Consider the following 27,975-nt stretch of genomic DNA (forward strand, 5'->3'; position numbering starts at 1 on the left):
TGAAGATTACAAGGTTGGAACAGTTTGAAAAGGCCAAATAATGTAGAGGATGCAAGTGAAAAACTGAAAAAAGTGCAATTGTGGTAACTTTTTGAATTGTGGGGTGAGGAAAATGGATACACCCATGGAATGACGGGAATCGGGGGAATCGATTCAAGTGGAAGGGTGTAAATTGGATGAGTAATGGCAAAGAAGGAAGGTTACAAAGTTTTGGTGAGAACATTGGGAATGATTGAGGGATTATGGGTAATATTAAAATAGTTATGAATTATTGGAACGTGTGAATATTAGTAATGATGAAAATAAAGGAATGAATTGAATGATGTATGTGAAATGGGGAAGCTTCAAATGTGGAATGTTAAAGATGCCATTGGGAATAAATTATACATTATTATAGGTGAAAGATAGGGAATTATGTGAAAATATCAATATTTGTGAATTATTGGAACGATGGAAATAGTCCCTAATGCGAAATGAATGAGTTAAATATTGTGAATGTGTAATGGGAAAGCTCAAAATGTGAAATGTTAAATCTTCCATTGGATATGAATATTGAAATATTGAAGTGAAAATATGGAATTATGGGAAATGTTAAAATGTATAAATCATTGAAATAATGGGAATGACCCATGAGGTTTAATGAAAGAGTTAAATATTATGAACGTGAAATGGGAAAGCTCAAAATGTGCAATGTTACTTCTCCCTTTGGAAATGAATGGAGAATACTCCCATTGAAAATTAACTGTGAAATATTAAAGGGTGATTTGTTTTATAATAATATTATTATTAATATTAATATTATGATTATATTACATTATTCCAATTAATCGTGCGGTGACTGCTTCCATTTTTCTCATTCCAAATATTTCCCACAATTCACACATTCCAATATTTTCCCATTATGGAAAAATATTGGAATGTATGAATTAGTGGAATGATGGAAATGATCCCTAAGGCGAGATAAATGAGTTTAATCGTGAAAATATGAAATGTGAAAGCTGTAAATAGGAAATGTAAAATCACCCAATGTTAAGTCAAAGGGATTTTTGGCGTGGAAAACGGAATTGTGGGAAATCTGCAAATATTTGGAAGGAGAAAAATGGAAGCAGTCGTCGCACAATTAATTGGAATAATATGAAATTGGAACATGTGTGAAAAGCGTGAAAAACGGGCGGAATAAAAAAGAGGAATAACATGTGCGTGAAGGCTTTCAACCTTCACGCAATAACGGCTCACAGTGCGATTCCATCAGTGAAGCATGGTGCTGCTAGTGTAATGGCATGGCCGTGGCAGTGGTTACTAGCGAAACCTTACAATTATTGATGGTGATTGCTGTCCAAAGCAGCATGATGAATTCTGATGTCTTTTGGGGACTGTTATTTCTTTATATTTAGTCAAATTCTCCAACACTCAATTGACACTTGCTTTACGATGCTTTTGGACAATAACTAATCATACTTCAATAGCAACCGTTAGTTTTTGAAGGCAAAGAACATTCTGGCAAGTCAGTCAAGAAGAGAAGAGAGTCTGACTGAACATTTAACACTGAAAGGGCATACAAAGGAAAATTTGCTGATGTCACTTTTGCGGTCTGCTTTGCAGAGGAGCTTCAGGTGGACATCCACAGTCACCAACTGTTTTTTTTTTTTTTTTTTTTGGTGTGTGGATGCCCTTCTGCTGCCTTCAGTGTCATTACAAAGTCAAAGTCAATAGTAACCCAGTTACACTCGCGCACAGTAAAGAATTTTCTCAGGTTGTCTCGACACTGAAGGTATGTGGCCGGTGAGGGCTTTCGTTCGTTAAAACAGTTTCGTGAATATGCAGAGGTGGCCACTTGACGGATGCGTGTTTTGCCGACGGACCGACAAATGATGGGGAAGTGAAAAAACAAACAAACGGTGAATTAAAAATGATGGAGGTGCAATTTTCATCTGTTGTAATCGTCCAGATAGACATTTCGTCATTTGTCTGTCATCCCGCCACGGTCCTTTTTGCTTACTGAAGTATAATTCAACTGAGTTGGATGTGAATATCTGCTATATTCGCTGCATCTTTATAGTACAAACTGCAGTCAGCCTACAGTCAATGTGACTGCTTTACAGCACCACCAAACGGTGGTGAACCAAGTTCAGTTGAGTGAATATGCTGGGTTGGTTCAATTCGCCACTTGTAATTCACAGCTATAACACAGTTGACATTATCGGAGATTTATTTATAGTTGCTCCCTTTTCTTAGTCTTGCTTACTTGTGTCTTGCTGATAATAGCATTCTGGAATGTGTTTCCACATACAAGGTGGTCAGTCACTCTTTCAAGTAACAAATGTCTGCAGAACAAATTTGCATTCTTTCCCTGATTAGCAACATAGAAGTTTATTTTCATTCCCTAATTAAAACGTTTTATAAAAACGTGTATACTTTGCTTTACTTGCAGTGTATGTAACAGATGAAATGTTTAAAATGATTAAATTTAGGCAAATGTTAATGAAACCGTCGTCGATAGTTATAAGGCAGGCAGAACCGACATCAACCAATTGAGTGTCATATAAAGCATGATAAAGCCATACAGTGGACATGATTTGTAATTGCACTTTCATCCCCTGAATTCCCTCAGATGCGGGATAATAAACATGATGGTGTACAGTATTTTAGCCTAGGGTTAAACCCCTTAGCTGGCTTTGTTTTCATGTTACATTTATATTAAAGTGTTCTCAATTGCAATGTAACTGTACAGTAGAACTACAGACACAATGTTAACTTTAAATGTAAGTACAAAAGCAGGACAAAATCAGAATGAGTGCAGACAGAAGTAGACCAGCGCCTGACGAATAACGCACTAAAAAAAAACAAAAACAAAAAAACAATTGTCGCCCTCTAGTGGTGGTGGAAGGTTGGGCAAAAATACACCAACAGAGACAGACAGACAGACCGATTACAATTTCATATAGCTTGGAAAAATGACGGAACGACGATGAAGTAAACTCAGCTGGGCACTGACAAGGGAACAAAAAAATGTAAATGTTTATTTATTTACTTGCATCTTGAATTTAATGTCCTGTAATAAACTGAAGGCCTTTTTGGAGCACCACTTCTGTGTTGGAGTTCATTTTTAAATGGCAACAAAAGAAAAAAACCTTTAGAGTCAGTCTACTGTTAACACAATGCTACGTTTGAGTTTTATTATGAAGTTAAGAGGTTTACTGCTTTTGATTCAAACACATACTGTCAATATATCTGTTCTTGTCATATGTTTATTCTCTAATCGACAAACAATTTTAAGTTGAAGTTAAATCACAATGACGCTGACCATTGGTAAAGAAGGTTGGGAATAAATGGAAAGAAAGAAAAGAAGCAAGCAAAATGATATAGATGATGGCGCTAACTTTAAAAAAAGACAAATGTGGGACATGTAGACAAACTTTCTTAATCAAATCCAGTTTTTGTGCCATTTTGTACAATCTGATAAATTCTGCAGTTATGCTCACTCAGATGTTATTGAGCTAGTCCCAAAGGACTGAGAAGTGAGCCGTGACTGAGAAAATACAGGCGGAGGCATTTGAAGAAGATGGAAGATGCTGCAGCATGTTGAAAAGCAAATAAAAAAAATCAAGAGGTCTCTTGGTATGCGTGGATGGTGAAAGACTTCATGTAGCGCACAGGGTCAAAAGCATCGACGTGGACAAGAGGGGGAAAGCTGGTGGCAAATGCTCACTGTTTTAGATGATAACCCGATATGACAAACCAAGCCAAGAAGCATTACAATGATTGCCTTCTGCTTTCAGTGACGTTGTGGTCTTAGAATCCGTTGGAAGCCAAAACACAAAAAAACCCTTAAATCAATCAGTTTTTGTTGATGACTAATTTTAAAGTAAACATCATTTTTACATACGGATTTATTATATAGTACAGTATTTGCCAATGTTAAACCCAATGAAGTAGCCCATTAAAGGGCCAGTGCGTAAGATTTAGACCGGTTTTCATTAAAAAGGAATAAAATATTGTAATTTTAGAAAACTTGCAAATGAATGTGTTCTGAATGACAAACAGTTTGTTTGAAATGTAATCATAGGTCTAGTCATCATTAAATTATATTACATGGAGGGTGGCACTTCTCCGGAGGCGGCCATGTTTGTTATAGCTACCGACAATGGTGAATGCTATACGTCATGAAAAAGGGTCTAAATCTTACACACTATCCCTTTCGGAGTGACGTGGCATTTGACCGATTCTCTTGATGTGGTTATCGTAAAACGGCAAAAGGAAATTTGTCGAACAGAGACGACACCAACACAACATCAAAACCAGTACAAATGAGTACCACTCGTGACACAGGGCACAACGGCTCAGAATCAGTACTCAATGGTCACAGCCTTCGTCTTCAGGTACTCGTTGAGCGCCTCTTGGCCTGATGGAGAATCACATACAGTATGGAAGCGTGTAACTTATTTTAGACACGCTTCATACATGTTTGACATCAACAAAAGCATGTGGAGTTCTTTGGAGTAAGATCGCTGTCAAAAAGTCACGCGTTTCACCATTTGAATGAATATGACTCTCGCCAGACACCACTTCAAGTCTTTGCATCAATCTGTCTGCAAAATGAGATGCCATCACTTCAAGCTACCAGGCAAAGTCAGTCCGAGTCATTGGCGCCACCATGCGTAAAGCAGAAAAAAGTGGCCAAATTGAACGCTGAACAGAAGCTTTCAGAAGATCATCAGGCTTCAACCTGAAGGATAATGTATGCGCATTTTTACACACACTCAAATGAAGCTTTTGTGGGCCATTTGTAGCCATGTAGGGCCACTTTTTCAGAAAGTGGCTTCATTTGGGGACGCTTCTGAAACAGTGACCCCTGCTGGCACAAACAAGCACTGCAGTTGAATTGGAAAAAATTTTGGAATTGCGCACGAACTCTGAAGTTGAATCCTATTACGAAATTAAGATTAATTAATTATAAATATAGATTTTTTAAATATTTATTGTTTACTGATTTATTGTTGTGTTTATGTGGCAGCCAATCTCTTAAAAACATTGTGATGGACCAATTTATAATTTATATTATTGATTTTCAAATAATGTATTAGATTTGGAGTCACGGGTCATAATCCTGACAGTCCAATTTCATTAAATTATTTACGAATAAATTGAACATTCGTGTTGCAAACAATCAGCTGTCGATGTATAGAAGATCACTGTCAAGATGTATGCGTGTTGACTAATGGCGGTGGGGATGATTAGCAGATGACTGACTTTGCCTGGTAGCTTTGGCATGACGTCATCTCTAGTCGCATATTCAAATTTAAAGGGTTTAGGAGCGTTTTATTTATTTATTTTTTATATATATAATTCATTGTAAGGTGCATTACTGTCATTTGTACCGAGTAAAATATTACTAGTTATAGCATAAACTCATGCATTACAGTAATTACATCACCGTGCGCGACTTAATATATTATTTGAATACCCTAACCATATATGTACACAAAAAAATGAATCACGCGAAATAGTGTCGTCTTAAAAACGTCTATTGTAATGTTGAAACGGTTTTCAAGAATTCTTACCCAGGTCTTTGCCGAAGCCTGACTGTTTGAAGCCTCCAAACGGTGAAGCCACATCCGTCTTATTGTAGGTGTTGACAAAGACTGTACCAGCATTGAGTTTTTCGCTGACATACAGAGCTTTGTTAATGTTCTGTGTAAAAACACCCGAAGCAAGGCCGTACTCTGTCGCGTTCGCTCTTCGCAGGACATCATCCACTTCGCTAAACAAGTGTTACAAAATAGATGAGGCATGAAGTATAATTAAAACACGATTTCCAGGAGCAAAGTCATCTCTGATTACAACCTACCCGTTGTTAAATTTGGAAATGATCATGACAGGGCCGAACGACTCCTCTTGAGCGATAAACATGTGGTCTTGCACATTGGTGAATACAGTAGGTTCAAAGAAGAAACCTACCAAGAAATAAGATGGGCAAGTAAACTGTACAGTATACAGTAATCCCTCATTTTTCGCAGTTAATGGGGGCCGAAAACCCCCGCGATACATGAAAAACTGCGTAGTGGCACCCCCCCCCAAAAAAAAAAAATTAATGCATGTGTATGTTGGTACCTGAATTTTTTAAACGTGAAAAGTATTTATACTTTAGATATTTAAGAAAAATATTAATGCATTACACATATTTACCTACATTTTAAATGATTAAACCTTACACAAGATACGGGCACCAATGAGGAGGAATTTCAACCTGAGCGGGAGTGGGTTACAACTCCTGCTTCCATTGGTCGTTTGATGCGCCGGGAGCCAATCACGTGTCTTACAGGAATGCACACATCTTGTAGGCGTGTCCCTGAGCTGATTGACAGGCCATTCAGTTGATAATAGTACTAGTTTTTTTGTTTGGTTTTTTGAAAGGCCTCTCAATCACGGACGAACATCTGAAAGAGACTGGCAGGGAGGAAAGAATGCTTTGGAATCCTTTTCTCTTTAATCGTAAATTGGAATTTCAAGTGGAAACTCTGATTTTTATCATGTTTGGTTGGCTATTTGCTTGACTCTAGTTAAACCTCTGAGCGCCTACTCGTAGGACATCTGCGGCTCATCGTCATCCTGACTACGTACAGCCGAGACATGGAAATGAGAAGGAATAGCAGTACTGTATAAGGTTTAATAAATTAAGATTTAAGTAAATATGTGTACGTCAGGAGTTTGATGGGAGTGCCCATGGCAAGTGCATTTGGTTAACTCGTCTGTCTGGCATGCAGGGAAGGTTCACAACGCATCGCTACGCAATACAGCTTTTTTTTTTTTTTTCCATCGAAACAAACAAAAAAAAACCCCGCGATGCACTGATAGGGGAGGTGCGAAGTAGCGAGAGATCACTGTATTTGTACATTTGCATCAATATCATTTGGTTAGCTGCACATACCCAAGGCTGAAGAGTGCAGCCAGTGTCTTACCCGGACGCTGTATCTGTTTGCCTCCATAGACCAGCGTGGCTCCCTCATTGACACCAGTCTGACAGAATTTCACTAGTTTATCCAAGTGAGCTTTGTGGTTTTGTGGGCCATGATCTGTTGAGCGGTCCAGTGGATCACCAATCTTTATTTTCTTAATCTCGTCAACCTAACAGACACATTTTGATGTGACTTTGGATGTATTTTGCTCCAACTTGTTTATGATTGCAGTAACTATTTCAGATGACCGAGTTATGTGAACAGCTAATTTAATACCGTTGGTTTTTCAATCATCTATTACAATGCTACTGAAGTGCGAATCAAAAAATGACATGAAAAACACATTACCAAAGATGAAACGCAAACATAAAATAAAAACAAAGTACAAGAGAGAAGCACACAAGAAAAAAAGAGCAAACAAGAACAAACGCGCAAACAAGAAAAAAGAAAAAAATAGGAGCACACTAACCACAAAGTAGGTGTTGGTCAGATGTTGGTCATATTTCCTCATGGCAAAAGCTATCGCAAGGCCTTTTTTCATATGCAACAAGTCCAACCTCCCACTCCGCATACATTTGAGAAAAATAAGCGAAGCCCCAAAGAAAATAAAAGACGCATACCACTTTGTTCACAAACTGGTCATGTATGCTGTCTTCCACAAAAAGTCTTCCAGCAGCTATACAGTTCTCTCCCTTGTTGAAGAACACCGAACTCATCCCCTGAAATACACATCACCTGGTAGTTTTATCGCCTTACTTGGCGCTGCAAAAATGACAAAAGCACATACCATGCGCACGGCCTTGTCCATGTCACAGTCACTGAAGATGATGAGAGGGGATTTTCCTCCAAGCTCCAATGATACTTTTTTAACATTGCTGACTGCACAGCTTTTTATGAATAGCAATCAAGATAGAGAAATTGTGGTTTAAAAAGGTCAGGTCTTTGATGCATTTGCCAAAACGGCCTGCACTCTCACCTTTTCATGATGTGTTTACCAATTTCTGTCGAACCTGTGAATCCCAGTTTTCGTACGTCAGGGTGGTCAGACAGTCGTTGACCCACCAGTGTGCCTATGAGATAGATGACTTTCAGTAACAACGCACGGCAATGCTGCAGCAACGTGAGATAAACATGACTTTGAGCCCTCATAGTTTTGGACAGCCCACAACGGACCATGTACGTAGCTCGAGCAGTTGAATTTCCTCCATTGTTTGTTTTTGTGTGTCTTGACTTTCCAGAACGGGCTAAATGATGACATCATGGCACAAGCGTAGTACGGAAGCTAACAGGAAGCGTACTGATTTCTATTTTATCTTTAATATCGTAATATATTACTGACATTTTAAATCGATTTAAATCATAGTAAATGGGAATCCCAATTCTTACGTAAATCGATTTTGGGCACAACACTGTGGAGGGAATCATATATTAGGTTGTTATCATTATGAGCGTGTTTCTTGTCTAGAATATTGTGCATTGCTATCCATCTAAGCAGTCCTAGTTCATCTCGACCTGGTCCTTAGATAAAGCTGTTGACGCAGGAAAGTGTGAGCTGGGCCCTTGACACAGCTGTTGGTGGCGCCCGGCTGGCTCTTTTTGTTATGTCTTGTAATGTGCAATAGTTTGCTAAATGAATAAAAAGCAGGCGGGGACGCTTGAGCGCCGAAAACGCTGTTGGCAACGCATGAGAATGTACGCCAAGCTTTTCCTTTTGCCTAGGCGGAGAAAAGTCAATCTTGCCTGCTCTGAGTTACTCTTCTTCTAGAGATTTCTCTGACAAACCCTCGTATGTGAAGTTTTTCGCGGGTAATGAGGACCGGAAAACAGATGTGATAAGTGATTTCTTCTGCTCATAAATAGTGAATAAAATGTGTTTAAAAAAACGTTACCACCTTGCTTAGTGGTCTCCTAACTGTGGTATGGAGTTGAGTGAATAGGCATGTGTTTCTGTTCATTGTTTGAGTTATTTGTGTCTGTCCAAGTTCAGTCTTTTCTCCTAGTGTTTGTTTTGCTACCTTCAATCTTGTTTTTTTGGACTTCAATATTTTGATAACTTGTTTGCTTCTTTGTCCTTTTGAATAAGTTTTTGAATTCCATTTGGATAGAACTGTGGCTGGCTGGTTATTACGTCGCAGTACAGAGGTTGAGGACTCGCTTCTTGTGTCATCTTTCTGGGTGGAGTTTGCATGTTCTCCCCGTGCCTGTGTGAGTTTACGCCGGATACTCGAATTTCCTACCCCATTCCCAAAACATTCATGGTAGGTTTACTGAGCACTAAATTGTCTTGGGGTGTGATTGGGAGTGTGATTGGCTGTTTGTTTCTGTGTGCTCTGCGATTGGATGGCAACAATCAGCATTTATTGCGCCCACTGCCCAAAGACAGATGGGTTAGGTGCAGTATGCCCGCCAACCTTGAGCGATAAGCAGCCAAGGTCATCCTTTTCCTTCCTTGCATTTGGGTCTCAACAATGCAAAAACATCTTTTTTGGAAAATTTTGTTTAAAAAATTGCTGAGAATTATGTACAAATATTTGTTTCTTTACCTGAGCCAGGAAGAATATTAATAACCCCCTTGGGCAGTCCTGCTTTTGCTGCCAACTCGGCAAACTTCAGAGCTGTCAGTGGAGTCACCTGATAATGAAAATTAAAATTATACACACAAACAATTGTTGTACAGCAATGATCTTTGCTTTTATGATAACCTGTGCGGGTTTTAGGACAACTGTGTTGCCTGCTGCCAGACACGCTGCAGTCTTCCAAGCCAGCATCATCAGAGGATAATTCCAAGGAATCACAATGGCGCACACTCTGAGGAGAATAACAGGAAAGGTGCTCCTTCTGAAAACACTTGTTTATTTTCTTATGATCACATGTCCTTCATACCAGGGGTGGGCAGTGGGTATTGTGACCATATGAGAAACAGGGCTCCATCATGCTAACCTCAATTGAATTCAATATGACTTTAATGTCAGCAAATGGAAATAACATCATCAGTGCTGTGTTGCAATTGACAAATTTAGCCCCTTTTCCCACCGCAGGAACTCTTCCACTGTACCCTGGTAGCAAAAGTTAATTTACTTTTTTTTTTTTTTCAACAATATATTCGCAGTGGAATGTTGCCATTCACAAGGACTCGGGACCAGGCCCGCTCACATAAAAATCTACATATGATTTACACTCACTGTTGATAAGATATGTAGCGTGATTTTACCTGTCTGGCCATCTTGAGAATAGATTTTGCCTGATGTGGCCCCTAAGCCATGGCCCACAAATGGTTTGGTGGTTAAAAGGCCAATTTAACAACTAAGTTTGTTTGACACCCTTATTTTAGAATTGAGATTTTCATCTGAGTGATGGGAACTTTGGCTCTTTTTAGAAAATGGCTCGGGTCACATAGAAGTTTTGTCTCTTTCGGCTCCCAAACAGCTCCTTTGATTTTTTTCGCTTATAATTAAAATGTAAAAACACAAAAACAAACAAAACAAAAAGTGCATTGTGCATCTATTCCACTCAAGAATATAATGGACATTTGCCACACTAGAGAATTTGGATCATGAAACTTGAGAAACTGGAGATTGTGGCAAACTATATTTGCCATTTACTGACCAAACCACTTGCTGACTTTCTGTTTTACTAAAACTAATTGAAATTCTTCAAAAATCTCTTCCACTATCCGCCCATTAATCAGTAATACAGTGAACATTTGTCGAAATGTGAATATAGGCACCAACAAGCCAGCAACCCTAGTGAGGATAAGTGGCTATAGAAAATAAATTAATGGATGAATATTTAAATTTGCAAATCAAGTTGCGAATCATGCACACCCTGAAATGTTACACTTGCCCTAAAATTTCAGGTTCGGGTTTACAGTGCACAAAAAAGCTAGTCTGGAGCCACCGTGTAACAAACACACACAAAAAAAAAATATCTTGCCATTCCAATACTGAAATTTGTACACAAACTCTTGATAAAGATAGCAGCAGAAGAAGAATGTTCTCAACTGAAAAATTAGCCAAAAAAAAAAAAAAAATCATTGCTATTGGAACCTGCACACAGGTTGCAGTGCTGACTGCAAAGATACTGTATATGTTACTTTATTTGAATCTTTGGCCCTCTCTTCTAAATTGTCTCCATCTAAATAGGTCAGGGGTGTCAAACTCATGATCAGTTATAGTTTCTGTCAAAGGGTTGTTGTGACTGTAACGTCAAATCAATTTGAAGAATGATCATCACATTTGAAGTCTGATGCTGCTAAAACTGTTCAAAAAGGATATCGGCAACAAAAAAAGTAAAAGTTGAAGACTAATTACAAATTTAGCATTTCAGCCATAAACTTGAAGTTATAATTAGCATTGCGCAGGCCACATAAAATTATGTGACGAGCCGGATCTGGCCCCCGGGCCGTGAAGTTGACACCTGTGAAATAGGTGATTTGGACAAAGGATAATAAATTAAAGAGGACTAATGAAGTTTGAGGACAGAAAACATGGCTTACTTTTGATGTTAAACATTCAGAAAACAATGGCCATGGCCCACTGAGACATTGATAGAATGTCTGTGCCCCCTCCCAGTCAACCCCCATTTTAAATGTAATCTTCTTACCCTATTGGCTCCTTCTTAGTGAAGGTGAGGTTGTGGTTGGGTCTTGCTTGGTTGATTGGGATGGTACTGCCCTGAAAGTGTACAAAAAAACACACCAATTTGTCTGCGTTTGTGTGTGTGTTGAAATATTTTACCTTAATTCCCCAATTATAAGACACACTTTTTTCCCCCAAAATTAAGGCCAAAAGTATGAATACGTCCTCTACACGACTACTTAAAAAATTAATTTTTATTTGACACCATACGAGGAAGATTGATCTTTCAGCCACATAAAACAGGGTGGTGTGCATTTATTTATTTATTTTTATATGTATCGGCCGTAATCTTTCTTGCAATAATTACCGTAACGTGGCGAGCAAGCGGATGGACGGTTGCGGTTGGCTATTAGCAACAAGTGCCTGTTGCCACGAACGGCACCTCACGTTAGCTGAAGTTGTTACGGCATTACTTTCAATAAAAAGGGCAGGTAGACTGGACCACCATTCGAGTCCATCCTTGTTCACACACAGGAATAATCACTAAAACGAAGAGGATCATGGAAAAGTTATGATGTCTTCAGCTGATTCGATTAAGCGCGACCAGCTATGTAGCCTCTATGTAGAAAGATATTAATTGTGGTCTTTTGGCATTTACACACTATCATAAATTCAGTTAAACACGGATACTGTTCAACTTTTTGTATTTATGATAAAATGATACTCGCACCGCATCGCGAGAAAAAGGAAAAACAATAGCTTCGAGCGCATTCAGCTGCAACGACGAGGCATTTGATGAATGCTCTCAATGTGGAAAATTTGAGACACCCTTAACTTTTTGCGCAAAAAATGAATAATTTCCGGATCTGAACACAGGAAAATATGAAGGATTTAAGAAGACAAGACTGATTCTGTTTTGCTATAGTTTTGACATTGTTGCCAACGTGTTGGTGCGTCTTTTACACAGCAACATAGAAAATACCATAATTGAACCCAAAATTGAGGGTGCGTCTTATACACAGGTGCATCTTATAGTTGGGCAATTACAGTACAGTATTTTATTATTTCAGGTTTTCAAATGGGCTATTACCTGAATCTTGTCACACCAGCCAGCGAAGTAGCGGAAGGTCTGGATTGACATACCAATATGAGTCTTGAGGGCCAGAGTGTAAACGGCTCCAGAGTCAATGGATTCAATGGTGGCCAGCTCCTCCTGATGCTGCTCCATAAGATCAGCCAGCCTGTATTATGAGGCACACCGAGAATGGCAAATGTACTTCATTTGTCACAACGGTTTATTTTTGTACGGTTGGTTAAACTGCCTTTGAAAAGTCATCAGACTGCTCTTGCCAGCCGATATAGAGCACTCGAGCACTGCTAACTAGGTGCTAATTCATGCGAGAGGCTGTGCTAAACAGTGGCAACGGGATTGTTCAATGAAATGTTTGCGTAATCGTTTCAATTCGATTTGACGATAAATGTGATTTGAGAACAAAGTTGTGTTGTTTGTATCGCGTCACGACTGGTGACTCGTGCATATATACACCATCACATTCACACACTTGGGCCACTTAGAGTCGTTAATAAAGTTAAGAAGCATTTTTTACTGTTGCAGAAAAAGCATGAGTATCCAGAAAAATAAAAGCACAAGGAGTGCATGCAAACACTTACAAAAACATGTTTTCATGGAAATTGGAAACTCAATCTTGTTACTGTAGCCACTATTTCACCAATGCCACCATTACTGATAACTGATTTACTCATTTGAAAAAAGAAAAAAAGAAAAAAAAAAGCACTGACTTGTAGATAAGTCTGCCTCTGTCTCTTGGGTTCATTTTGCCCCACTCTCCCTCTTCAAATGCTTCCTTAGCGGCAGCAACAGCCTTGTCCACATCACCTATCTGTGCCAGGGACAATTCACAGATGACCTGTAGGACAGAAGAAATATAATCATTTTACATGCGAAACCTCCATCAAAAATGCCAACATTAGCTTCATCAGATTAGATTTGTGTTACGGCGGGACGAGGGAGGACCCAAGAGCACGCACGCACTGGTAAGGGCAATGGCAGAGTGTTTATTGAACAGAAGGTGCGGGTAGTCGTGGGAGCTGACGGGAGCGTGGCACAGACGTCTGGGGGGTTCTGGAGTCGGGAGAGCTGGGGTTTGGCTGGGAGTCGGGCAAAGGGAGCGAGACGGGAGGGGGGCTCGGGCATACAGGTAAAGACGGCAGGCTAGCGGGTGGTCAGAGGCAGGCAAGGTCGAAATACCAAGGATCCAGTCAATTCGGCAGGCAATCGGGAGGTCAAGGGCGAACAGGGTCGGACAACAGGCAGGCTGGCAGGAGGAATTGCTGGAAAGCTCGGCGTAGCGCATAGAGACGATCTGGCGGGTTGTGGAGGGAAGTGACCGGGCTTTATACTGAGCGGGTAAATGGTTGCAGGTGTTGGTGTTCGAGGCTGATTAGAAGGAGGGCTGAGCGGGTGTGGTGAAGCTGGAAGTGAGGTGGCTGAAATGGTGGACTGTGACAATTTGGATTTATCCTAATTATATTTAGGTCCAACATTGTTTCCTCTCAGATTTTCTTCAACTGTGGGGGCATGTGTTCAGGGGAGATTGACGCGCTTGACGACTGCAACCCCAAACAAGGAGGTTTTGTTCTAGATGTCATTTCGTAACGTGAACTTTTCGTAATTAGAGATGCATTTTACATGCAAATAGCCCAATCCGTTCCAAGCCCCCCAATATGCTCCTAAACCCTTTAAATTAATTTTAATTGTAGCAGCTGACTATGAATGCAGTTTACTTGTTTGCTTTGAGATGGCGCTGGAGGTGTATTGATGGTGAGTGCAGGTTGTTTTGTACGTTTTTATTTTACATTTCCTGTTATCTATGAAAAATTTACAAGTCCACAGGGGCAATAGAATTTATTTTTGGATAATTTTGAGCATATAGATTTACTTAAGTTTAGTTTGCGGTCATGCAAACTAAACTTTGCTATAAGATGTTAAGCCCTCTCGCTAACATGCTATCAACCTGCTAACAAGGCTAACATCAGACGGGATAGCCCAAAGTGATATGTTACAATAGTATTTTTATGTGAATATATACATTGTTAGCCGCAGCTAAAGTCAATTTTAGGTTAGTTAGTCCGATGGTGTGAACAGTTGGTGGAAAGTGTGGATGAAGCATGTAATGGTGAAAAGTGAAAGACCACAATAAACATTGGTACAAAATATGAGTGTCTCGTTTGTGGACAAGCCGGCATATTAAAATATGAAAATCAATCAAAAACTGTAACAAATAGACATCATGGGGTTTGATGCTATATTACATTACTGTCTTGTTCGAGCGAGCACTGTTGTCTTGCGCCTCATTATTATACACCAAGAAATTTCGAGTTTTGTATCCTGAATTTTCAATCGATAACTAAAGAATGCTTTTCCAAAGTGGCGTTCTGTAACTTGAATTTTTTGTAACCAGACTGTATTTCCATACTGAACGAGATAGTTACTGGGCTCTACACTAACCTTTGCACTGGTAGTACTGGTGCTACCAACATTTTCAGTTAGTCGAACTGCACATGATTTGTTCGCACACTTTCTCTAGGAGGTACAGCATTTTTGCTTATGTATAGTTTTCAAAGCGTCATTTCATATAACATGAATATTGACACCCGAGATATATTGCAAAATATTTTAACATTTCAGGACTTGTGTGCAAAAAGCAGTGGCTGGCAAAACAGGTCAAATAATTTTGTATAACATTAAAGGAAGACTATGAACTCTATTTGTTCAATGGTGAGGGACCAGCTCCTATTGTGCAATGAGTTATTCTAATGCAATTATTTCCAAACCCGGGGTACAAGAGCACATTGCAGGGGGTATGTAGATTTGTGTGTAAAATTAAGGTTGGAGAACACAGAAAGGTATTCCATTTGACTCATTAATTAATTGTGGTCTTTTGGCATATTCACACAATCATAAACTTGGTGGAACACAGATGCTGTGCAACCTCAGGTATTTATCGCAAAATGAACTAGATCCGCGTTGCGAGAAGGATAAACAACTGCTTCGAGCGCATTCACTGTTACGGCGCTGCATTCATCGACTGGTTCCAATGTGGGAAATCTGAAAGACAGTTAACTTTTCGTGCAACAAATATATCTTACGAATGTCACTATGAGCGTTTGGGAAAATGAGATTGATTTTTTGCATAGTTTTGACAAAGAAAGTAGAAAGTGTTGCCAAAGTGTTAGTGTGTCTTATACACAATTACATAGAAAATACCAGAAATTGTCAAATTTAAGGGTGTGTCTTATACACATGTGCTTCTTAAATTCTTGTATTTTGTATCGCAATTACTTTGCTGGCGTTTTCTTTTGTTTTTGGTAGGTAAACTCAAATGTGTAGAATGCATAGTCATGCGAACTCCCAAAACGATCATTGTGCACCGTCGTGAAACTTGTGCTGCATTGAGACTTCATTTTTTTCATGGGGCACATCAAATAAATGTTGCCACATCCAATTACTCACATACTAATTCAAATATCTTCTTGTACCACCTGATTGTTGCTGTGAAATTGGATGCTTTTTAAGAAGAAGAGGTTGCAATGTTGAGCCCGAGGAGGAAGTTGAAGGATTTAGCAGTGGAATATAGAGGAAACATTATAAATTGTCTTACAAGGTTCAAGCAAACACCAATGAAGACAAACACATAAATTAGTGACCTACAACATACTCTGAATATAATTTTGATTTGGAACAATGAGAAATAAGTATTTCTGTTAATGATATTTAGAAAACAAACAATGTTTACGTACTGTGCCATCGGTTGGATTTATGGTCTTGTAAGTTTGTCTTTCCTCTGCATCAACAAACTTTCCATTGATGAATAGCTGATGAGGCATTTTAACAGTCATATTGTTGATATTTTTCTCAACCTTACAAAGAAAAATAAAAAAGGTTGAAAAACACCCACACTTTTCTAGCATTCAGAGAAAGCAGAACTACTGTTTATCTGTCTGCTGCAAAAACACATGAAGGATTAAACAAGAAGTATCATACATAGTCAATGGTCAATTGATCTTCATTTTCCTCGCCTCGCAGCTTTTGAACACACATCTGGATAAAATCCTGGAAGGTGGTGTTCATGTAGATGTCCTCATTTTGTAATTGGCAGGTGCTTCGACATAGTTTCACTTCCTCTAGCAGCCTTAGATAACGACAAACTTACAATGTGATCAACTATTGAACGTGAAACTATAACTATATTACTATTGCGCTGTATAAAATACTGACACAATATTTTAATTCTAATGTATGTCTTTTTTTTTTTTTTTTTACCTGACTACATCCATGGAAGCAGCTCCTGACTTGAAGAAATCAGTGGAGTCTTCAATCTGACTAACATTAGTCAGAATGCGCATCCACACTGACTGTAAGGAGTAAAAACTTTTAATTGGTTTTGCTATAAGTTATTACACAGTACTGATCCATCTTATTACAATACGTTAATTGAATTCATTCACCGCCAGCCCTGTCAAAAATTTGATCATTTGAAATCTATGGATGTCAATAGCAGTGATGAATAGAACAGACTGTACCTTAATCTGTTCAGCAAAGATGTTTTCCTCTACAGTTAGCTTTGCAACTGCTCTGCTTCCTGAACTAAAGTACTGTGAGGCAGATATCATCTTCCCATCCTCAAACTGCAAATTCTTTACCAATAGCTGTAAGTGGAAAAAATAGAAAAAGACACAATTCAACATTTAACCCAGTAAAAAAATGTAATTCATCAGTAATGTAGAGGACTGTGACATAATTAAGGAGCAATACTTGATAATTGGGATATATCATACAGATGTATTCTTGGCTGTTTCACACTCTTTAATTGTCAAACACTTTGCTGCATTTTCTTCTTTTTTTTTTTTTTTTTAAATAAGAAGAACCTCAATATTGCATGCATGGGTATTATGCCATTGGAAAATTTGAGTGGTTGAGTAAAAATAAATAAATAACAAATAAAGGATGTACAGTAGTTCCCCAAATATAAAAGGCACTTTTTTTTTACCCAAAAATGAAAACCAAAAGTATGTGTGTCCTATAAAGGGTAACTTATTATTATTATTATTTTTTTTTAATTTGACACAATTTGAGGAAGATTGATGTGTCTGCCACATAAGATGGGTATTGATGCATAAATGTGCATTTATTTGTTTATTTTTTATATTGGCAGGATTCTTACGTTCAATAATTACCGTAATGTGACGAGCTAGAGGAGTGGGGCGTCAAGTTAGCAACAAGTTTCCTTTTGCAGCAAACGGCAGCTCACGTTAGCTGAGGTTCTTAAAGCCTTATTTTCAATAAAAAGGGCGAGCAGACTAAACCACCGCTCGAGTCCATCCTTGTTCTCACGCAGGAATGATTACAGTGGGCACCCGGTTAACGAGATTAATCTGTTCTGCGGTAGGGATCGTAATGCAAATTTGCTGTATGGCGGGCAATTCAAACCTATGTTAATTAGCTAATACGCATAAAATCCCAGGTAAAAACATCAATATTGTATATACATATATAAAATTGGTATCAAAATCATACACTAAGTGCTACGTATATATAATACACATGTATACAATTAAATAACATCATAAATAAAAAACTATAGAAAGGATTTATTTGCCTTTGAGCAATGTGACGAGCTTCTTATGGCCACATTCTCTAGTGAGGGTAGCCTAGCCTAGGCAAGGCTAGCTTAGCTTTCTTCTTCTTCGCCTTCTGATTAACTTCAGCTTCGTTTCCATAAAAAGCATCTTCTTACTTCTCTCTTTAACATCACTAGCAATCTTGGGACCCATGTCTAACCAATTAAAGTTAGAATTAAGCACTACAATGCATAATCAATACCATATTGAAAGCACTCCCAAACGAGATCAAGTCTTTAGGCAGTCATCTTTGTGACCCCGTGCGCCGACCAATCGCAGACCAGCATCTTTATGAACCCGTAACGCCGACCAATCGTAGACGAGTATCTTAGTGAGTAGTGACGCCGACCAATCGCAGACCAGTTTTGTAGTGGTACCTGTTTATAGACGTATGAGCGCACACTGACTGCCATGTTGAATGTGTCGTAATACGAAATAAATGGCGTAAAGAGGGGACCAAAAAACCCGTCGCAGGCCACGTCATTAGGTGAAAAAAACGTAAGGCACAAACATTGTAAACTGGGGGTCCACTGTACAAAAATGAAGATTATGTTAAAGTTATGATGTCTCCAGCTGATTCAATTAAGAGTAGCAAGTTATGCAACCAAATGCTCTTGTTAGAGAACAAGTCAGGGTATTTGATTTGACTCGTTTATTAATGGCGGTCTTTTGACATGTACACATAAATAGTGCGCAACTTTGGGTATTTATGGTAAAATGAACTTGAACCGCATCGAGAGAAAAAGGTGAAAAAAGACAGCTTTAAGCATGTTCAGTTGCACTAGAGAGGCATTCACTGACTGCTCACGATGTGGGGAAATCTAAAACAACAATAACTTTACGCGCAACAAATGAATAACAGATCTGAAAACAGGAAAATATTTAGGAATATAAGATTACTGTTTTGCTACAGTTTTTACATTGTTGTCAAAGTGTGCGTCTTGTACACATAGAAAATACCATAATTTCCCTAAAATTAAGGGTGCATCTTACATTTGGGGAATTACGGTAATTGTCACACTTCAAGAACATAGAGGTTTTTGTGGCTCAAATACTCCTGTAAAAAATAAAATAAAATAAAAAAATCCCACGGGTCTGAGTGATGATATCTTTGTATATTTAGCCTGGACTATCAATTGGGCATGCACAAATGATATGAATGGCAATTCTAGTTGGCATGGAAACATTTGTATCAAATTCTAGTTTTTGCACTTGGCTCAGACTTAAATCTGGTAATATTGCTGTGTGTACTAACCCTTTAAATTGTCATTGTGCAAGGCATAGACATGTAGAAGTGTGCAGGCATTTGGGGGAAAACAGTTTTGTAGAAATGGAAATATGTGGTTTTTTTTAATGTAATGTATCAGTAAAATTAGCACCCTAACCCTAACCCTAACCCTAACCCTAACCTGAAATTGTGCTATTCTAATGAGGATTGACACGACTGGAAGTCAGTATAAGAAACAGAAATGACTTGGCCCTGGAGATGTTGAGAACAGATGCCACCTAGAAAAGAAACAAAAAGCTTCCTCCAACATCCCAGTGTGAACAGGAGATAACATTCAAGACTCTGTTCGCCCTGATTTCTCCCTTTTCAAAAGAATGGTAGGAGAATGTAAGACTTTTGAAGACACCATCCCCATGCACACACCCACAAGCGCGCACATACATGCATTCCACAATCGAACTACATGCCTCAAAAGTGTATAAGGCCTCGTGTACTTTCCCACTGTCTGAATTAAATCAATTGTTTCACTATGTTGTAGTATGGGCAATCTTACAACAAAAACAAACACGCGCAAAATTAGTGTGATGCAAGAGGATTTCCTAGGTTCCTTTTGTAGTTGTTAACCAGTATTTATCTTCTTGCATCAATAGTTAGTTAGACAGCAGGCAATGAGCTTTCAATACACTGTTGAGCATTTATAGCATGTTATACAGTAGCATGACAGAGAAACTTACTGCCTTACTGTCATTGCCAAAGAGCACAAGACCTTCTTTAGTGACGATGCCAGGTCGACTTGCTTCGAGGATCTCCAGGGGCTTTCCATTCAAATTGTTGCCATTATCATCTACCAGTGTAGAGCCATACAAAGTCACCTTCTACACAAAAACAGACAAGCAAAAGCCTCAGTGCAGGGGTTTTGTGAGTGAGTCCCTTGTGCTGAGTGGCATATACTGTACTAGACACTTGAGAAAAAACAACAACAGCAACAACAACAACAACAAAAAGTTCAGCGTTGGTTCCTAACTATTTCCATTTATCCAGATCATTCTAAGGGTATTAGAATAGTCACAGTTAGGCGATAGTTGTTAAAAGTATAATTATAATATAATCAATACTTCATAGATACCTGTCCATCAATTTCTGCCCAGGCACCTGGAACTTTGTCATTTCCTCTGATCCAGTTGTGGAGAGCTTCAGCAGACTGGTTCCAGTTAATCTGGAAAGGAAATTGTTATCATCTGTTGTATTATTTTTAGGCTGAAACCAACCTTCCACTGGATGTGGAATGAGCGTAATAAGCTACATTTAGAATGGCAAATCCATATTTGCAGTTATGTTGGTGAGAGTAATGTAAAAGTAATGCAATGGTAGTGTAAGGCCTTACATTTCAATTACAGTTGTAATGCAGTGTAACAAATGACTTTGAAATTAGAGTAAGAAGTAATAAATAATGCATTTCAGCTTTGAAGTAACTTGCCCAACACTGATTATTGACGCTTGCAGTAACAGCTCCACTCACGAACTCATGGAGTCAAAAAAACTCTATTCCAGACCCGGTGCTTCTATGACAGTTTGGCCAGTGATGGCTTATCGGTGGAAGCATGTGGTCAGCTCTGACTTAAAACTTTCATGGCAAATAATTGAATAATAATATTGCAACAATGAATAAAATATGTACAGTATTATAATAAAAGTATACTTCTTGACAAAAAAAACAACAACATAAAACAATCTGTGATAAGATACATCATAGGAATTGCCTCAAAATATGTTACCTTTGCATTGTCTTTTTTCTGGATGCCCTCATAGGTGGCTCCTTCCTCTGACTGTGGAATTCGTGGCGCCTTCCCTTCTGCAATCAATCTGACTGCTTCTACCTTAAACCAGAAGAAGAAATTTCAAATGGTTTAGATGTGACGTTTAGATGTTTAATGACAATTGACTCTCAGCAGAATCAATGTTTGGTCCAAAATACTTCAGGGACTACATTTTGATGCACAAGTACCTCAATGATTGAAGAAAAACATTCCTCAATTTTTTGAATCAGTATTAAGCCCAATATTAAAGTTGCTGTCTTGACAAGCTAAATTGATTTGATGTCTTTTCTTGCTCTGCTAGAGCTTCAGTCTTATACACACACACGCACACACGCACACACACACACACACACACACACACACACGCACACACACACACACACACACACACACACACACACACACACACACACACACACAGTATATAAATATAATAGTATTTAAAAAAAAAAAAAAAAAATATATATATATATATATATATATATATATATATATATATATATATATATATATATACTTATTCTAGTATAGTTATCGCTCATTCTTCCTAAATGCAATCCTGCTTTATTATGATATACAGTACAGTACTTACAGTGCCTCTGACTCCCTCTGGGAAGAGAAACCTGTTGTAGATTGTGTTGACGGTATCATTAGCTTCCACATCACACTCCCTCTGCAACAGAATAGGTCCCGTGTCGAGTCCAGAATCAGCCCAGAACACAGTGAACCCACTCTTTTTGTCGCCATGGATCAAGGTCCTGTGGGATGAAAACTCATGAGTAATAGAGAATGGATGAAGCAGTGTGAAGCTGTGAACATTTGTATCACTCGCCAGTTTATAGCTGAGGCTCCCCTATGGCGAGGAAGCAGTGAGGGGTGGTAGATAATTGAGCCATGTTTGGGATAGTCAATAACCTCCATGGGAATGAACTGGGAGCAGAAGGGCATTACGTTCAGTTCAGGTGCTGTGGCTTTATATTGGGCCACAACCTCAGGTAAGGCCTGCCCCTTGACACGCCAGCGAGGAAACTTGAACACAGTGACACCATCCTTTTCTGCCTCCATTGCTGCGAGGGAAAAAAAAACAAAACAAAACATGATTTCATGTTTAATCTGTGTCAATGGTCTGATTCGTACATTCATTTGCAAGCCGGTTTTTCATTACACACTGGTTTGCTGCAACCCATGGATCAAAAATCCTGCGGCTTTAAAGAGCATGTATACCATAGAGATCTGCTTTTTCTTGATTTAACCTTTTATTAAAAAAACAAGTGTTGGGGGGAAACGTATAACCAAAGTAACACATCAGACTAATGCATTATTATATTTAGGTGCGATGAAGTGTAGTATAGGATAATCATTTACTTTTATTAATTTCTTAGTATTTTTGCTAAAGTCCCATTGTAGTAGTTTTTGTTAGTGTAACCTCTAAGTCAGCTAACACAAGTTTTAGAGTTAAAAAAATTACATTGTATTTTCTATTATTATCTTATTCATTGATCCATCCATCCATTATCGATAGAAACTTATCTGGCTCGCTTTGCTGGCTCGTTGGTGCCCATCCCAACTCTCTATCGGACACCCTGAAGTGATTGCCAGCCAACTGCAGGGCACACTGGGACGAACAACCATTCAATGCAACCAATCACACCTAAGGAGAAATTAGAGTGCCCAATACACCTATCATGCATGTTTTTGGAATGTGGGAGGTAGCCGGAGTGCCCTGAGAGAACTCACGTGGGAGAGCATGCAAATTCTACCCAAGAAATCTGGAGCGAGCTGGAATTGAACTCTGATCTGTGAGGCGGACGTGTTAGCCACTCTTCCACCGTGCTGCCCTATTATCAAATTTTTAATATATTTTCTTTTTCTTTCAATGCATTTATGGGAATCAGTTATATATTAGTTTTATTTCTACTCGTGGAGCACCTCACTCCCTATACACCGCAGGACTAAAGGCTATACATGTTTGAAGATATTTGTCCACAACTGAGAACTGTGAAATACTTAGTGATGTTATTGCAGTTTTCCTGATTTTTGCACTGCTTGTTGCAGTATGAAAAGTCCTGCAAAGACTCTGTGTGATGTTCCAGACAGAAACTTTAAAGCAGTGGTCCCCAACTTTTTTATCACCACGGACAGGTCAACACCAGTCATCTCCAAAAACATTATTTCGGGTGCAGCCCACGCGGCCCGGTACCAGTTGATCCACGGACCGGTACCGAGCAGGACAGGGTGTACGGGTGGGTCACCAGGGATCACTTCCCACCCACCCGCAATGCACCCTTTGAGACCCCAGGTGAAAATTTGATTAAATACACGGAAATCACCAATCGATAGTAGAGTAATGCACATTTTAAATAGGATAGAGAAGCTATATAACTCGAGAATAGTTCTCACCAACCCTTCTCTTCAGAAAGGTTTTGGGGTGTGTAATAAATACCATCTTGAGCTATGATTGTGAAAAAAAAAGACCTGTAATAAGATTTTGAGCTTGACAGGCGGCCCTGACCTTTGGGTGGATAATGTAATGATTAAAAACTCCACTGTATGTTGAAGGGTTGTGTGTTGCCCTTCAAATGTAATAAAGGTATTTCCAGAGTTCGCCAATTACAGCCGTGACACAAAAAACAGCATAACTCAAAAGTTCTTACCCAGAGGGTCAGCCTTGCCATCCTTGTCAGGGATGGTGAATATTCCAACAATGGTATGGCCTTCTCTTCTCAGCTCCTTATAAACCTCCTGACCAAACAGACTCTGACCAATCACAGCAATCTTCATCCTCAGGCTGGGAGTGTTCTAGAGGCGGTTGTGTTGTGGTATAGGAGGTTGAATAACATACATACATTTGTCAGCAAGGGAAACATTTTGCTTTTGTTTGAGGTTTCGTTTATAATAATAATAATAATAATAATAATAATAATAATAATAATAATAATGTACTATGGATTTGAAAACCAAATCTCAAAATTTACGCTACAAGCAACAATAGAAAATTGAATGCAATCAAACATTAGATACAAAATGAAACAATTTAAACAGTCAATATGTAATAATCAGCCCAAAAAACGTTTTGAAAAAGAAGGCCCTTTCTTAGACACATCCACAGTCGGGGGGAGGCCTGAAATAGTCAGAGAAGGTGTATCAGCCCTGTTGCTCATGGTCTTAAGATGAGTCCTGGGGACAGTGCAATTGGCCTTGCAAACAATAGTTCTGGCAAAGGTATCTTTGGTTATTTAGAGTTAGTGGGTATGAAACGTCTAAACACCTCTGGTCTAATGCCAGTTTTTTTGGTGATGTAAAAAAATGAGACCTCCATGCATCATCTATTGCTTTATCTAGAGTACAGTCACGGATCATCAGCTTCAGCAGGGAAGCCTAGGCTTCCTTCTCCTCAGGCCCTTTGTCTAGTTCTGGGTGAGGCATCCCATAGGCATACTAACCAGGTGCCCGATCCACCACAACTGGCTCCTCCTGACATGGAGGAGCAACAGTTCTACTCCGAGTCCCTCCTGGATGACCAAGACATCTTGTGAAGAAAACTCATTTTGGCAACTTGTATCTGGGATTTTGTTCTTTTGGTCATGACTCACAGCTCATGACCATACATGAAGGTAGGAATCAATGGATCAACGGATATACAGTAAATCAAGAGCTTGCCCTTTGGCTCAGCTCCTTCTTCACCACGGCTGATTCATACAGAGTCCGCATTACTGCAGACACTGTACCACTGCCTATGAATCTCCCGTCCCATCCTGCCCTTTCTTGTGAAACACGCTCAAAGATACTTGAACTCCTCCACATTCAGTAGACCCTCATCTGCGACATGGAGAAGGCACTCCACCCTCTTCCAACAGCTGCCTCCGGAGTCACAAAGGCCAAAAGTGCCCAATACAGCACTTTCTTCAGCTTGACGGCAGCCCTTACTGCTGGTGTCCACCAAAGAGGTTGGAGATTGCTGCATTATGACAGGCACCAGCTACTTTAGGGCTACTTTGGGCACAAAACGCGACTCTATGTTCCCCACCTTCCCCACCCCAGTACACGAGTGAAATAATGACCAAGGCAGGTTTTACCGGGTAGTAACTAAGGGACGAGATCTGTTCTTTTTTTTTTTTTTTTGTTAGCTCGTTGGCCCAGAAGGTAAATGAGACTTGTGGAAAATCCGCTGCATGTCAAGCCTCTCTAATTTCATCAAGCAGCCACATGTTGTAAGGAGGTCAGGCAACAATTGGCATTGGGATTTTTTTATATTAAGATTACTCCCGGAAGCAAAGTTGTGACAACGATCTACTACTTGATCATCTTCACCTCAGCATGAGCAGCTTTTGATGAAAACAACACAAAGTTCTTTTTTTCGGAGAGATCAAAACAAACATGGCAGCTGAAGTTGTCAGAAATACTCATAAGTGATCAAGTTTAGCTGAGTAAAAGACTAGATTAATATTGATTGAAATTTTGATGTAAAAAAAACAATGCGCCGGATTGGCGCACGTTGATTTGAGAGTATGTCCCTGTCAAAAATGACGCTTCTATGATGCAGGGACACTGGAAAACAAGAGCACTGCCTCTGTTCCACCATGGTAAATCCCAAAGTACATGTATCAGGCTGGGGGACAGTTAGTATGCCCAAACCTCTCACCATAGGCAACTCCAGAGTTGAAATATAGTCCCCTCTCCCATAGCAGCTCAGACTCCTTCCAGGTCAGAGAGGTGACATTCCATGTCCCTAGTCAGCTTCTGTAGCCGGAGATCAGACCACCAAAGCTCCGACCTTTGGCTGCTGCCGAGTTCACAGAGCACCCAACCTTTTTGGCCCCTCCCACAGGTGGGTAGAGGGCCCCGCGTTGTCCCTTTCGGACTGTGACCGGCCGGACCCCATGGGTGTTGTCGTTAACAAGCATCGCCTCCAGGCCTGGCCCCAGAGGGGAGGCCCGGCGATCACCATCCGGGAAAGGGAAACTCGGATCAAATGGTTTTATTCATCATGAGCGGTATCTGACCCATCCTTAGTCCAAACCTTCACCTAGGACCCGTTTGCCATGGGTGATCCTTCCTGGGGCGTAAAACCCCACACAGCTTAGCTTCTAGGATATCTGAAACATTCAAATCCCTCCACCATGGTAAAATAATGGCTCATGGAGGGGACCAAAAATAAAGATTAATTATTTCAATTTTTCTTCCACCAAAAATGTGACATACATAATCAGTACAACTCAATGGAAAATAAAAATTAAGTCATTTACTGTAGATAGGGGAAGAATCTGTGTAAAACTGAGATAATGTGGTTGCACAAGTGTCCACATACTCTTACAGCTGGGGATGCTGCTGTGTTTATCTTGAGCCAATAACATTCGTACTCATGTTAAATTGGAGCTTCGACTATTTAAAAATCAGCTGCTTTGACCATGACAAATATTTGAAACGGATGAGAATTTTCGTCAGGTGTGTTCTTTTGATGATGAACAGTATTGATGTTTTGCAAAAATGCCTTTTAGAATTAAGGTCAAAATGTTCAACCTCCTTTTCTTTCGACCATAACTCACTTTGTTGCATACATGTTCCTAATGATTTCTTCAATGTTGTTTTTGGCTCTATAATGTCCTTTGACCAAGTTGTCTTATCTTTTCAGCAGTTCTGGAGTACCCATTCCTTCCTAATTGTTAATAATGTTATTCATTGTGTTTCATTGCCTTTTTAAGGCCATAAAACATTTTTGTACAATTATCCTGATTGATACTTCTCTGCACAGTGAAATCTCTCTGATGCAGGCTTTCGAAGATTTGACTACAAAATTGTTGAGAAAAGTTCAAATCAGCTTTGAATTGAGGTTATTCAGAGGCACTTTCAAAGTGTTGACATGAGTCTGATTGTGATTATTGTTGAATCACTCCACATCCAAATACCACCTCATTATCTCATTATCTTGTTAATGTTTACTTTCCCTCTAAAAAGCCTCAAAACCCACCCATCCATCTTCCCCAAAATTGAATTGTGCATTCCACATGAGTGGAAAATGGTTTAATTACTTATTTTGGTTTTATTTTTTTTATACAAATAAAATCTGGCTTTTCATCAGAGGTGTCAACTTAAAATAAATAAATAAATAAAAAATCATCTGTCAACTTCTTACCTACTGTATAGACATTTCTTTTGTAGTGCAAACATGCAAGTCATTGTTGTCTAACTGGGTCCAAAGAACACATTGAGTAAGAGTTACACATTCAGTATAGTAAGTGGTCGAAAGTATGTGTACACATTACCAAGTAACTGCCTGGTAGACAGTGAATGTGCCCAATCTTTAACCAATTACATCATGAACCTGCGGCCAGATTTCCGAATGTGTGCGTGTATGTATATATATGTATGTATATATATATGTGTATATGTATATATATATATATGTATGTATATATATATATGTATATGTGTATATACATATATGTATGGGGAGGTGTGTGTGTTCCTTACCTCTGCCTGCACGCACAACACTCCTCCGGTTGTTTAAAAAGAGTGTGTTTGGTTAGAGAATGGACCTTTTATTCTCTCAGCCCCATGTACAGGGGCTTCATTACATAACACCTTTGTTAGCTGTGATTGGGCAGGCCAAACATGAGACTACAAGGGGCAACCTATCAGCTGATAGTGCCTTTCACTGAACATCATCACACCAAAACTAGTGTTAACAATGACTA

The 27,975-nt window shown here is 39.2% G+C and overlaps 1 protein-coding gene across 2 annotated transcripts; it reads right to left on the minus strand.

Moving 5' to 3' along the window:
- Positions 1-2,991: 2,991 nt before the first annotated feature.
- On the minus strand, positions 2,992-27,816 carry aldh1l1 (aldehyde dehydrogenase 1 family, member L1). Of its 2 annotated transcripts, none has more exons than XM_088423436.1 (23): positions 27,752-27,816; positions 23,935-24,079; positions 22,113-22,347; positions 21,873-22,038; positions 21,239-21,340; positions 20,590-20,679; positions 20,198-20,338; positions 17,138-17,263; positions 16,878-16,969; positions 16,599-16,746; positions 16,355-16,474; positions 13,334-13,461; positions 12,624-12,774; positions 11,559-11,629; positions 9,659-9,764; positions 9,500-9,587; positions 7,933-8,026; positions 7,744-7,843; positions 7,577-7,675; positions 6,960-7,125; positions 5,849-5,954; positions 5,562-5,761; positions 2,992-4,402 (listed from the first exon to the last, which is right to left on the minus strand). In XM_088423436.1, exons 2-23 carry the CDS (start codon positions 24,059-24,061, stop codon positions 4,347-4,349), a joined length of 2,712 nt encoding a protein of 903 aa, XP_088279562.1. In that variant the 5' UTR covers positions 24,062-24,079; positions 27,752-27,816; the 3' UTR covers positions 2,992-4,346. The 2 variants fall into 2 exon arrangements, with proteins under 2 accessions (XP_088279562.1, XP_088279561.1); XM_088423435.1 differs by lacking the exon at positions 27,752-27,816 and adding an exon at positions 25,923-25,942.
- Positions 27,817-27,975: the final 159 nt, after the last annotated feature.

Source organism: Hippichthys cyanospilos, chromosome 9, assembly GCF_059441005.1.
Source record: "Hippichthys cyanospilos isolate Australia breed blue-spotted pipefish chromosome 9, RoL_Hcya_1.0, whole genome shotgun sequence".
Taxonomy (NCBI): Eukaryota; Metazoa; Chordata; class Actinopteri; order Syngnathiformes; family Syngnathidae; genus Hippichthys; species Hippichthys cyanospilos.